Source organism: Anas acuta, chromosome 10 (genome assembly GCF_963932015.1).
Source record: "Anas acuta chromosome 10, bAnaAcu1.1, whole genome shotgun sequence".
Classification (NCBI taxonomy): domain Eukaryota; kingdom Metazoa; phylum Chordata; class Aves; order Anseriformes; family Anatidae; genus Anas; species Anas acuta.
Window position 1 is genome coordinate 6611641 of NC_088988.1, and position 14956 is coordinate 6626596.

Consider the following 14956-nt stretch of genomic DNA (forward strand, 5'->3'; position numbering starts at 1 on the left):
TTTAAGATAATTTCCTTAGGGAACCTTGACTTCTACAAGGAACTTTCACTCCGAGAATAACTTGTATATTCAAGCCTTATCCCAGTGCAATCTGAGTGTAAAAATTCTGGATATTAGTTTTTACCCTTATCAAAATAATACTCTTCACTGAACACTTCATAAATGGTGCCTATAAAATGTTTTGAAGTTTTTAGATTGTAACATTTAACATTTTGTACTAAATTGTTAATGTTCTGTAAAGTAGCACACTCAGCCATTTTAATAACCTTGATGTACTCTGTAATAAAGAAAAATAAATCTCTGTTTATCCCTCAGTGACCAAAACAGAAAATGAGACCTCAGATTTTCCTCTTAACCAATTCCAAGTCAGTTCCCTAATGTGAACACTGTATTATAATAAAACATGTAAGCCATGGATAATGCTATGCTCAATATTTTATTTATATTTTTATGTAAACATAATTTGCTTTGTAGGCACAATATAACAAAAGCTCTAAAGCAACAAATACAGTTAAACAGTGTTTCAGTTCACTTCAATCAGGCTTAAGTTAAAGAGAAGCTTTCACAGTTCCTTTAAGGCAAATTGAGAAATACTTTGTTTCACTTGAAGAAACTATCCAATTGTCTTCGAATTTTTTAACAGTGTTAGTAGTAAACACGAACCTTCTTTTCTCTTGCAATAAGACGCGTTCAGTAACAACAGTCTCACCATCATTTTGTATAGCATGCCCTCTACCACTTCAAACCTGTTTGTGGTATTCTAGTATTTAGGGCTCATGGGCCAAATTCTGCTAGCTTCCAGAACAAGTACCTGAAAACTTTCCATTCATTTCAGTAGTAACATTCATATACACCGTATTAACACCAGGAAAACACAGAGTAGAGTTTAGCTTAGTGATTGCAATACTAATCTGTGTAGTGCTTAGGTAGATCTCAAAGTACTCCTTTGTACTCACTGCAATTACCTGACATTCTGCTGATCAGAAAATGGCCCTAAAATTGGTATGAATTAGCATGAAGAGTATTTTTGCCTTGCTAACAAAACCAGAAAGAAATAGCCAAAATGATTCCATTTGATTGTTGTCCCTATGATGTCTGTGGCCATGACCACCCATCTCTATATATCTTGAAGGGAAATTTAACTGTAGAGCCAACCATACTGTGGTTTATAACAGAAGAATGGATTTGCTATTCTGCTTGCCCTACTAATTTAAGGCCTTGAGAATGCCACTTTACTGCCAGCTGAAAGGTCACCAGCAATATTGCTCACTTTGGCGTCAAATCAAAGCTCCTAGTTATGTTAAGGTTTGTTGCAGGACAACATCATTACACTAACTACAAAACAAAATTGGGCATGTTTCCTACTGTTGTCAGCTTATGAATTGTGAAAACTTAATGGCCTTTCTTAAAAGCTCAATTGGCAATCCCAAAACATGAAAAACTCTCACTGAATATATATATTTTCTGTGTGTAGAGTTCCTGTTTGGGTCTGATATGGCACTGGAAGTGTAGATAAGTCTAACATGAAAAGAAAATCAACTATAATGAAGTTCTGCATCAACATCTATAGAAATCCCTTTGTTGTTGTTTTTAACTAATATCTCAACAAAAGCTTTTTTGACATTTTTCTCCACAGTTATTTCTTCTTGTTATTTTTGAATTTGTTTAACTCAAGGGAAACTTATTCAGAATGACCGTTCTGCACAATTATCTAGTATTAGAACAGCAACTTCATGAGCACAGTGTAAGGAGATGGACATTAATATTCAGGCAGCAAATATTAAACAAACAAAAAACAAAACAGAACCAGAGAGAGTCCCCTAAAACCACATATAAAAGTCATCCAGACTCACAATTCCTGTCACATTGAGAAACGTCTGAGAAGCTCTCCAACTTCTCTTTTCTACATTATTTTTAAACTTCTATCACTATTAGATACTTGTAGATTTAGGTGAACAACTAGCCATGCCTGGAGAAATACTTAGTTTTGCTAAAAATATATTAATTCAAAGATACATGGCATTATACAAGGTCTCTGGTATTCTTTAGCATTTCTACTAAAGGTGGTTGCAGTCATTTTAAAATAATTATTTTAACAAGACCACTGAGGACCTGAGTAGCTGCTGCTTAGATAGGTGAAAGACGAGGAAAAATATTTACTTTTGTCATGTATAGACATAGTTTCCACTAGTGGGAGGTAGATAGACTAGCTGGTCTTTGAACACTTGATCCTTCAAATAATCACAAACATAACTGTACATATGGAGCAGAGCTTTTAATGGAATTATTCACCTAGATAAAGTTACCCTGTGTGTAATTTCTGATGGGATTAAGGTGTACAAGTAATTTTTTAAAGGGTTAACTGCTGTAAGAGTTCAGCTCTAGCTCGACAGTTGATCAATACATACTGATTTCAGAGTAATAAACTCTGCCAATAAATTTCTTCCCACATACTGAAGAGTGATCCTTACTGATAGGATTTAGAAATGTAATTTAAAAATATTCTGGATTTTAAACACAGATGAGTCAATGTGTCCTAAGCAGAAGATGTTGTTGAACTGTCAGTAACAATGCTAATTGTTCAAGGTCTAAAAAGAGCGGTTCCCTGACCTTTCTTTGCCTAGAACATATGGGGCAATAACTCAGGAGATCAACAGAAAAGCAGGGTAGCTGGCACTTTGAATGAAGTGTTTACTGCTGCTGACGATTAGCATGATTATACAATACTAATTAAAGTCTCTCAATTAATGATTTCTTGCACGATTTCAGATTCCACAATTCTAAATGAGGTATTTTTGAAAATGAAGATCAGATTGCTTACAAGATGAGGAAGCATGATAAAGGAAAATAACCTCATCTTTTTTTCTTTTTTTTTTTGCAACTTTTATCTGTGGTTCATAAAAGGAAAACTATTTTAACACTGAAAATCCACAAACTTAAAATCCTCTCTCCATTTAGAAAAATTTTCCAGACAGCATGTGGGGGATTTCTGTTGTTACTGTGGTTGTTAACTGGCAAAAAAAAATACCACCCGCCCCCTTCAAATAACTTTATGCAAAGTGTTGGAATCTGCATGAGAAAGATGCCCATCTAAAATTACACAGTAAATTAATGAGGCTTTTAATCTGAAACAAAAATCCATGGGACTCCTACAGGGAAAGTGGGTATTACACAGGAATGTTATAATACTGCACTGGATGAGAATGGCACTTGAGTTCAAAACAACAATGATCAACAGCTCATAGCTCAGCTGACTGCAGACAAATACAACACACACTGTACTACAGCATTTGTTCACTGATGCACAGAATAGATTTCCCAGTCTTGTTCCCTTCTGCTTAAACAATCTTTCTGCTTCCATCACCTCTGGCTGCTACTGGATGAATGGCATGCGCTCTTTATTCTCGTTGTCCCCTTCGTGGTCTTCTTCCTCTTCTCCAGCCTCACTCGTCTCTGTGCTGTCATTGGCCATCTGAAGGATGAAAGATGAAGAAAATCAGAGCATCTATCACATTGCTTTATCTAGTCTTATTTAAGTTTGATTCACCTGAAAAAGTGACTTTAAAAATGAAAGCAGACAGGGATGCAACAATAAAACAAATGTTCTGTCTGGGCAAAACTTTTTTTGGCACTATATTGCTTTCAGCTAAAATGTTAAATTGTTACCTCATGGATTACAGCTATACTATGTGACCAAAAGCTGGTTTTTAGGACAATTGCAGAAGTGAACTTTGATCTGCATACTTGTAGCAAAATAGTATTAAGGCTCTCAGAAAGAAAATTCAACTGTGTAGGAAGTCCACAAAATGCATGGAACCTCTGTTTTGCAAATTCTTCTGCATTTGCTCTTCCAGAAATAGGTAATATGGTTCTTTAATGAAGCTCTTGGATAGGATCCAGTTCCACATGAGGCATGGTGTCATGAAAACTAAGAGAGTGACTGCTTAATACAAAAAATAATGACAAACTTTAAGGCAGGGGATATGCCTTAAAATGGGAGAATATACCAATCTACTGACAGAGTGCATAGCTTGGATACATGAGTGAGGAGAAACTGCATTTCCTTATTTGATTGAAGATGCCTGTACAAATGGTAGACAACTGCAGAAATTAGTAGTTCATGACAGCACTTAAGGAGAACATCATATTTTTTATATGAGAATATCTATTACAAGCTGTAAAGGTGCAAGACTCTCTTGTACTTCACTTCATCAGTTTAACTTTTATCGGGTGGCACAAGAAGAGTCTGGTTTACTGGAGAGGTGATGGTTATACACTAACATTATCTCTTAGGACACAAGAAGATTCTTGTATTACCCTACAACTATTTCACAATCATTAAATTTATTTCTTAATGAGAAATGCAGTCAAATTGTACCTTCCCTGTTTCAGTACTATTAGCCTTTGCTGGAAATAAAAATAAAAATCTCAAAGAGAACCTGATTTTAATAGAAAAAAAAAAAAAAAGCAATGCTCTGAACTTACCCATATCTTTAATTAACACCCTTTCATGGGAGTGTAACAGATTTGTTCTCACCTTCTAGCCAATGGCTATTGTGAATGTACAATAGTAAGAGAACAGACAGAATGAATGTATTAATGTTGTGTTAGGGATTATCTTTACAGTTTTAAGATGCAACTCAGCCACAAAATAATGCCTAACTTCCATATGTGAGGTCCCCAAAGCCTCCCTTTTCCTTGCAGGGATCTTGTAGGGGATTTGGGGCCAATTTCGGAGTAAAAGTGAGCAAGAGCTTAACTGTAACTCCAGGTTCTTTTCTGTTCTTTCAAAACAGGAGATATTTCAGGTCTGAAAGCAAACTTCATACTTCAGTGTCCATTTGAAGTCAATTTTTCATTACCTTTTTTACTGTTTTTTTTCCACATCATGAGCCAAGACTTAGGCGTGGGCATGTCTTTCCTTCACAATAGCTCTCTGTAATATTTCACTAACATGTCAAACACTTCAAGAGCAGTGGAACAGAGCTCCATCACAACTATCCTGCTTCAGAACATTTCCAAAATAAAGTGTTTAGATATTATACTTCATAGATTGTCAGAGAAGTAAAATAAATTCCTACCAAAGGTATTGCCTGACTTTTGTATGGTAATCAGAAAGCACTTCTATGTTTATACACCAAAGTAATATTGATCGTGTCTTTTTCTGTTCCATCCACTTTTTAAGACAGGAATTTTGTATTTCATGAAATGTGTATTTGTTTTCTGTCACAGGGACAAAAATAGATGTGGCAGTTTTATCTTGATTTAAGACTTGCAGACACTTTTTCAGTGAGGCAGACAGCCATACTGCATAGAAAATTAACAGCTGGGACTGGAAGAATTACGACTGCGTTTTATCTTGAGTTAAAAATATAAATTATTATTATTGGTTCTATTTAGAATTTAGAAGAAAACATTACACAAAAAAAAATCGTGAAGGGTATTTCTCCAAAGGTCATTACCACACTTCACCTGGTGTGACTGTATGCCATGTAAGTAGTGCTTTGCACTCACCAGGGGAGTGGGTGCTTTCTCCACGTCCAGAATTAGTTTTCCTATATTACCTCGGTCATGGATTCTCTGCATAGCCTCCTTCACCTGAAAGAAAGATAAGCTATTGATAATTTACAGGCACACATTGATCGAAAAGACTGAATTCTGTTCTTCCAAAAAGAGAATGTTTAAGGCACATAATGAGCAATGCCACTCAATCAGCTGCTTTAACAAAATTAATATTAGTTTTTTAATGATTTTTTAAAGCTTGATTTTTGTATTGTGTTTGCCAATATGGGATGCAGGTCTTAATGGTAGTTCCTGAATAATGTAGTGTGTGCACAATGGTATTGTAATACAAAAGCTGAGCTACACAGAAATAGAGGCTCAGGGAGTTAATCTTTACAGGGTTTGGTTAGATTCATTTGTTTTTTCTTTGCATGGTATTTGTGAAGAAGTTTTACTTTCACTGAAAATATAAAATGTTTTTTCTAATTGACCTGGGATGGCCAATTAGTATCTTCTGTCTTCCTATAGAGAGAACGGCATGTCCAGGCAGTGGCTGTGATTAATGAAATACTTTGGTTATAATTGCATTAAGTCTGTATTTTTTACCTTTTTTTCTGCCGAATATATATATATTTTTTTTAAAGTAGTGTCTTACCAATACCACTAGACATTCAACAGCTGGCAGCAATTAGCACATGCAAGAAAGGAACAAAAACTTCTTTTTACTAATGCTCTGGAGAGGAACCTATTTTTACATGGGAAGTTTTAGAACTCATGGGGGCTCAGTGTTGATGAACTGAAATTGTGTGTGTGTTTCTCACTATTATAGTGGGAAACCTCAGGAATTGAAAATGTACACATAAAGGCTTGTTTCATATCCTCATCACATAATTTTTTGCTGGCATAACAGGGTATGTTGAGACAAGAAAGAATTTTATGTTAATAGGATCTGCCATCTGTGACATAGTTTTATTGAATATTTTAAGAATAATGGCATAAAAGTTTGAAAAACATGCTGACTTGGGAACATGTGGGTCTCACAATATATTTAAAAGCTTGAACTGGGGTCCAGGCACCCAAAATCATTATCAAATGTCCAATACAGAAAGTGGTATGAGATGTTTAAAGATACTAAGCAAATATGGCTTTCAAGTTTCAATTAAATTTAATGGATGCTGGGCACAAAATGTCTTTACCATCTGTCAGCCTTATTTTAAAAGCTGGCTGCAGTGAACTCAATATTATAACCTTAATTTTGCCAAGTGGTTCACTCAATTAGTAAATACCAGACTTAAAAAGATCTGCTAGAACAAAAGAAAAATTGCGCTAAAAAAAAAAAAAAAAAGACTTTCTGACTTAGGCAATAATTGCAAATTAACCTGAGAGAACCCTGTCCTATGAATCCTACTGGATAGAAGGTTGACCTCTGAATGTATACCACAACAATAACTTTTATTAAGTTATGTTACCACATAAACAATTCCTGATTATCCTATCCTATAAGAATTGTTCTGCAATATGGACAATATTCTTTCAAGAATATCCAAAAGAAACTCTGAAGCTATATACACACACATATATATATATATAACAAATCTTATTAGCCAAATCAAGCTTTCAGGAGTGTACAGCATGGCACAAATAACCTTCACAGATAAGACAAAACTGGAGACATCGGCAAATACATTTGCCGATCTTTGAAATTTATTACCATGACATCATGTAGAAAGCAAAGCATACAACATTATTTTAATCTCTACCATATCACAGTTAGCAAGGCAAATCTCAGAAAATGTGCTTTCCCTGCATTTTTCACATGCACAGTATCAAGTTTAAGACTCTGGAGAAAGGTTCAGTTGTTTCCAGAACACTTGTAAGTAGCTTGCAAATGCAAACAGCAGGCAGAGGAAAAGGGAACAATAAGATTTTTAACCATAATAGTGACTATAGGATCCAGATGAAACTATTAAAATATTTAAAAGGTTGAAGAGCTGATACAACATCTGTATACTTTAGCATCATTTGCAACTCTCTTACCCTGTTAGTCAAATTTTGTACTAGTGCAACACCACGAGCTATTTCATAAATGAGTCATTTTTCTGTTTTAAAGTTTATGGCTGCTAACAGTCCACTTATTCAACCAAGATTTTAAGTACTTGTTTCCCCAATGTGCCTGAATATAAAAAAACATTCCCTCTTCCACTATAGAGAAGAGAGAACATAAAAAACCTTCTTTACTAAGCAAGTATGGTTAAGGTTTAAGTTGTTCTACTTAGACTATAAAATCATTTGCTTTTCCATGTGAATATTTAAGAGCTCAGCATAGTCTGCCTTTCCTGGAGTGTGGTACGAAGCTTGGGCTAAGTCTGTGTCTGAATGTTTGTCCATTACCCATGAGGAAGGTGGATCACCCCTGCACTTAGGAAAATACTCCAGGTTTAGTCAGTAGCACAGTGAGGCATGTGGTAGCCCTGAAATTTAATGGAAATTCACTAAAGTGACTGAGGTTTACTTCAAAAAAGGTATCCCTTCCAGTAGCAAGGATCAAAAAGGCTTCCTTCTTCTTAAAGAAGTGTGTCAGTGTGTCCCTACATTACTTTTCACCAATTGTTCTATATTGGTTGATATTTACATTTGTCAGTTCAAATCAAAGTAAATGAATCAGACTTTTTCTAAATCACAGAATCACAGAATGGTTGAGATTCAAAGGGACTGGATGAGTTAATTCAATTTCTTCTTATGCAGTACCATCAGCAGAGGACTCAGATTGGAAATAGTGCAAGGGAATGCTTACAAGTTTAAAGAGTATCCATTGGAATAAAGGACAAAAATTCTATTGTCCAATGAGTGTAACTCAGTCCTTATAGCATTTGTGTCTAAACTAATGCTGAACTACGGATTTAAGACTTGAGAGGCACCAACTACACACAATATATATCATAGAGCTCTGCACTGAAATCAGAACTGTTTTTACACATTAGTGGACAATTGGAAAATGCTTGCAACTTTGTGTTATTTATGTATGTAAAGAAAGCTGGCAAACCTATCGCTGAAAAACAAACAAAAAAAAAACATAATGCTGCACAGCCATACACTGTTCCATGAATCAAACATAAACCCTCCTAGGCAGTAGTAGAGGAAAATGATTAATAGCAACGGAGAAGTAAAAGGAATCCCAAGTTTGCCTTTTCCCTCAAATGCACTTTTGCATCAATACTACTTTAGGTTGACATATTGTTTTTTTAAACATTCTCTAGAGCAGAATTAGCTTTCACTATCTGTTCAGTCTAATGGAAAATAATAATAAACACAGGAATAGGAATTTTCTAACCCAGTTGGAAATAATTTGCATTTGCTTTAGGGAATATCCTTTTATAATTGAAGAAACAATTTTGAAAAAGTGTGTTTCTCCCATCCCTTTCAGCTAAACAAATGGCACGGCCATGGATATGTTATATAACCTCATTTGGATATTTTTCAGCAATGACAATAAATCTGGAAATTAAGACCTATGCAATAATGAGGTCATCTGTAATACAAAAAAAACCAACAGCCTAGACAGACTAAACTAATGTACCTCGAGGTCCTTTGCAAGACATGCTTACCATGCCCTGTAAGAAAATTCAAAATTCCCATTTACCATTAAACTCCCCATGTGCTACATGCTTTCTGAGTTCTATGAACCATCCTTCTGCTCCTTACTCATACGATTCTGCTGGACCCAGTATATACAGAATATACAGTATATAGAGCTTAACTGGGAACGTACAGAACCATTGCATTGTGTTAGCATTATAGGCAATTGAGCAGCTTTCCCATTTCTTAGAAAATTTTAATCTATTAACACATACCTGCACGTTTAAAGAGATGTTATGCTACCAATGCCCAAACCGAATTCTTCAGAGAAGTCTTGATACAAACACAGGATAAAAATGACAAAGCTGGCAAAGATAGCCTGCTGTGACAAAGCCAATTCATGTATATTTTCCTGAGGGGATATTATGGCTGGGATCTCAGAGCTTCTCTTGGATTAGAGCCATTTCTGTCCAACTGTATTGTGTACCACACTGAGAAGAGCAACAATTACTGCCAACAGACCTTGGTAGAAGAGGAAGGGCAGAAATGCCTTCATGTGACTGCTCAGAGAATGTTCTATATACGATCCATTTGCAAATTTGGCTCTATCCAGCTCTGTAGTATAAATTCTATCAACATTTTTAGTGAAGTTATACATTTATTTTAGGAAAACAAAACTGAGAATTGAAAGACACTGAAGTAGAAGAATGGATATTCTTTTAACTCCTTGAGGTTTAGCCCAGTTTATTGCTCAAACTGCCATCTACATGATCACAGTTTCATCTTTGCGGGCTTCTTCCTTAACCTTTCACTCCAGCATGTTTGAAGGATCGTGGCAGAGGACTGTATACTTTATTTTCTTGGGCCTCTCTACTGACAGTAGGTTTCCCTGAAATATATGACATGATTTCTACTTACAATAAATGAATCCTTCTTTTCTCCTTTTGGTAGGCCATACTATGGACGGGTAAAGAATCTTATGCCAAAGGTACAAATTTCATCCATGCCACAACAGTAGTTCAATCATCTCAATGTAATCTACCCTACTCACCAATCGGTCTACCCTCTATATCACCATATGTTGTAAACAAGGTGACCAGTACCCAAACAAAGGGGTACCCAAACAAACATCCCTCACTTCCAGATGGGCACAGCATCAATTTAGTCTATGATCTACAGCTGTATTTTTTACCTCTCATTAGTTCCACACCTCTAGGTTCAATATCACTATTTATTTCCACACACCACCTCAAAGAACCACCTTTTGTCCTCCATTTATGTATTGAAAACGTCCAAGCCTTCCAGCATGTCATGACTGTTCCACTCTAGCCCTGAAATAGTGCCCTCATCCATTGAAATCCATTACTTTAACTGCCCACATATTTTTTTCCTGTACTGCGTTTTGTGTAAACGCAGGAGATTGTCCAACAAAGACATCTCCAAAGCGGCTGCTTTAGTGATTCTGAATAGTAATCCCCAAATTGGCAGTGTCACTATACCCCTCAAACTCTTCCTAAGTCTCTTTTGGTGGGCATCTAAGAGGCTGAAACCAGCTGATGATTTGAAAAGCAGGTCACAGATGCCACAGTCATTTGTTACTGCATGGTCCCGCAATCCTTGGGTCTTGGACAGCTTCTGAAGGAGGGACTGTGTCTTCTTAGGGGTGTGCACCTCATGTCCACGGAGCCCTCACCTGCCCATAGCCCAGCCTGCCAATCACAGCTGTACTACACATCAATAAGGACGGCACTGTATAACCATTTGGCATTGTACAGCCAATTTCACAGACAAAGAAAAGAGGTGGCACAAACTATTTTGCAAAAGCAAAATATCCTTATTCAGGGGCTCTCTTAATTCTGTTCTCCAAAGAACATCGCAAGAAAGGAGGGATCACAGATATCGCCTACTTAATCATCAGAAACAGAATCACATCTTTTCTCTGAAGTTTGTCTGGTTTTGGTTTTGTTTGTCTATTTAAAAAAAAACAAACAACCTCTATTGTCAACTTTCAAGTTCAGAACAGAAATAAAGAGCAGTAACGTAGGGGCCAAATAAAAGAAATGCAGGAAATAACAAAGAGATTTAGATAATTGTCTGAACATACTAGGCATATACTAGAATTTAAAATGAGAAGCCTTGGTTCAGAAGTAAGTTGGCTGTACATCCAGGAAAAGATAACAGATATTAGATTATCTCAAGGAATCTTTCTAACATTCATCAGTCCTTAATTTGGTGATGTTCTGCAGAATAGGCCCAAAATATACTTTGGAGTTCTACTGTGAGGTCTGGTAAATGGTGGAAAGGAAAGCACACAATGGCAGCTAGTTTTTGAGGAAAATTTGGAATATTCTGTCTATGGGAAAAAATTTCATTCCTTGTCCCATTGGTGTAATTTCCCTGACATCTCTAGGTTGCACGTGCACGAGGAAGGCAGGTATTGGGAGAGGCTGAAAGTCTCAGCTGATAAAAGAACATTACCCGTGTTCAACAGGCTTCAATTCCCTGAACACACATTCTGTAAATGAGTATTATCCTTCAAACACATTTTTTGCATGGATCAGTACTTTGTGACCACTCCTCTGATCTCAGCAGAGCATGAACTTGCTGTTAAGAGAATTCAGAATTCCCTTTGTGAAAGCCAGGAGAGCTTCCTCTTAGTGCTCTCACCCTACTTTCTTATATACAGCTAAAACAATAGGAAATTTAGCTTCCACGGTACATCTGTGCAGGCTTGCTCTCTGACAGGGAGAAGAGCTGACTGCAAAAGCATTCCTTACCCCTAATTAATTCCTCTCTATATCACTGTCACGTGTCTGAGGAGCCTGCAACTACATCATGTCTGCAAAATCACATGGACGGGATCTCCATGGTGATAGTGTCACGCGGTGTGCAAACATCAGCTGGCTAGTCAAGGTTACTTTGGCAACCCAAGTGTCACAGGTAATGATCCAAATCTTGTTCAGATTTATGAAAGAATAATCTGAATTAAAAATGTGCCCATTTTTCATTTTAAGTCTGGTTCTGTTCTTTTGCTGTTCATAAGAGCCACTATTTCAATGAGCCCAGAGCTATCTCCATTAGAATTACAAACACCGATATCAATAATATTTAAGCATCATTTGTATGCAGTAATGAAGAAAAAGATGCATGCTGCAGTCTGTTCTAGCTGAGCTACCCCATAAGCAAAGCTTTAATACTACATCTTTCATTAGAGTCATAAGGCAAGATCATTTTTATTAGACTTACTGCTGTGGTCTATTATAAAGCTATGCTCTCTTTAATATGAACTGTGAGCTGCATTATAATTGCAGAAACTCTTCTCAGACCAGAAGAGTTTGCTTTCATGTCATTGGCATATAGGGCATTTTTTCCTGAACACAGCAGTCCATCCAAAGAAAAACTGTATGTAGTTTGTGTCTTCTGGATTATGTTTGTTTAGCTTTAGTCTGTGGAAGGGAAGAAACCTAAGCAGCTAAGGACAATAGCTTTTTAGCTTGCTAGCTGCTCTTAGGGAAGTGAACTGGTTGGTATACTACTCCATGCAGATTTTACCAGTGTGTTAGGGCACAGAGTGCACAGAGGAAAAAAGTAAACCTCCCTTTTAGGCTGCACTTGCCACAGCCCTGGTAACTGGCTTGGGCTAACCAAGGGGCAGAACATGCTCCCTGGATGCCCCCCGGGGATGCACACATGGTGAGCAGTCACTGGGCTCCTCTGCAGTAATCACTGTGTCTGCCTACTCCTCAAAGTGACATCTGTCAAAATTTAGTCCTATTGTTTTGCTGGTGTATTTCCTCCTCCTCACTAATCTCAAAATGTCTCTCTCATGTTTATGCAACATGATAAAATAGTATTTCACTGGGAAAAATGCTGACCTTTTTAAGCTTCATTTTTTCTATATTGGTTTGCAATACTTTCTCAGGCTAAGTCTTCTCTACAAGCTTTTGAAGAAAAACTGTTTGGGTGCAATTACTGACAATTGCTCTGAGTTATTCAGACAAAAACATCCATTTGCAGGGAGGAATTATTTTATTTGGGGGTGAGTGGAATAACCTGTACAGTCCACAACAGATTTTCACAGGAACAATCTGTATTCTATTCATGATAGGAATATTCTGCTTGCACCATAAGTCACAGAATCATAGAATCATTCAGGTTTGAAAAGACCTCTCAGATCATCTATCCCAACCTTTAACCTAGTACCAAAGCCCACCACCACACCATGCTGCTAAGCTCTACATCTAGATGGGCAGCAGAACAGCCAGGAGAAAAGTGCTTCTAGTGCTCTGCTAACCTAACTGCTGTGACAAAATCCTCTTGGAAACTTTGTGCCAATTATCCATTTGCATGGGAGTTAGGTACATGGGGGGCTGGAAAACCCACATCTGCAATTGGCCTGGACTGTCTTCTTTCCTGGGCAGATTCTCCTCTGTTACTAATTCTAATACTAGCACTAATTCTAAAGAGACCTCTCAAATCCTTTTTGTTCTGCCTGGTGCTTGAGGGTATGCAGCATCTTGCAAGACTGTTACAAAAAAAAAAAAAAAAAAAAAAAAAAAAAAGTGTAATATTTACAGGATTTTGAATAGGCACCATTCCTGCCCATAGTGAACACAGACAGTTTTTAACATGGAAATTGAGGACTGACCACACTCAGAAAGACACATCGATCTTAAGGTATTTGGGGCCCAATTCACATTGAAAAAACATGGGGAAAACAGAGATACCACCAAACGTGTAAGAAGTTAGCAATGCTGCTGACCTGGTAAGAGAACAGACACAGGAGGAAGATAACCCGGGCTGTTTCCTTGCAACAAAGCTAACAAGTCACAATCATCCTGCTAGCATCCATCTGAAACCAAAATCATTTTCATGACTCACCTGATTTTTGCTGTTACACTGAACTTTTGCACCAATGGTTTTGCCTGTATGCATACAAATAGAAAGCCATTTTTTAATCCCTTTCATTCCTCCATTGCTATTCACAGCTGTACAGAGCAGCTCTGGCCTCTTCTCCCTTCTGCTGCCTGTCAGCATGGAGAGACCTTTTCTCTGGAATACCTTTTAGCCTCACTGTATGTTGCCATGGCAGCAAGACTAAACCAGACCCAAGATGAGAAAAATGTCAGAGGAATAAAAACTGACGCTACAGGCAAATTCTGACTCTTCAAGTCCTCCCTCGGCTACTGAAGATTTCTATAACATTATACATTTTTTAGATGGAGAGCTACAGCTGCAGAACCATACTGTTTTCAGTCTTTCCTTATTCCTATAAGCTCCTGCTGACGTCAATGAGTATTTGTTTTTGCCTCAGTGAAATTCAAAGAAAAAGAAATTTCAAGTCTTGTAATTACAAAATAACTGAGCCAAATCTTTCCAGCTTTTACTTATGAAGTCAACAGGAATAAAGCAGAAAAAAGACAGAACCAACATCAAATTAAATATTTAGAACTACTAAACAGGGTCTAGATTATCAGCTTGGTGGGAGTTTCCTTACACAGTAAACAAGGAGTAAAGACCTTGAAATTTGATCCCCAAACACAGAGAATTCATGCTATTTAGGACACCTCAGAGGGTATTCAGGACTTCAAGAGTTAAACACTACCCTTTTGGTTAAAAGCATAGTACTATAGAAAGGACATCTCTATAAGACTATGTGAAAAAGTAGTTTTATAAAAGACTATAGAAAAGCCTGCAGAATGAGAAGGCAAGCAAACATTGATTTGAACTAACCCAGTGCAGCTTCTTTCATTATCACTTGTTATTAAGATATGCTTGAAGAAGGAAATCTTTTTTGCAACAGCAATTAATAGAGTAAAAAATTACCTTATTACTTTCAAATTCAAGGGTGCCTTCTGAAGGGTAGTGATTTGGTGAA

The 14956-nt window shown here is 36.9% G+C and overlaps 1 protein-coding gene across 1 annotated transcript in view; it reads right to left on the reverse strand.

Moving 5' to 3' along the window:
* Window positions 1-417: 417 nt before the first annotated feature.
* Window positions 418-14956, reverse strand: part of VAT1L (vesicle amine transport 1 like) — a 54949-nt gene continuing 40410 nt past the window's right edge. The window contains 2 exon segments of the mRNA XM_068693538.1: window positions 418-3472; window positions 5515-5598. Coding sequence (XP_068549639.1) covers window positions 3374-3472; window positions 5515-5598 — 183 coding nt within the window. The 3' untranslated portion in view covers window positions 418-3373.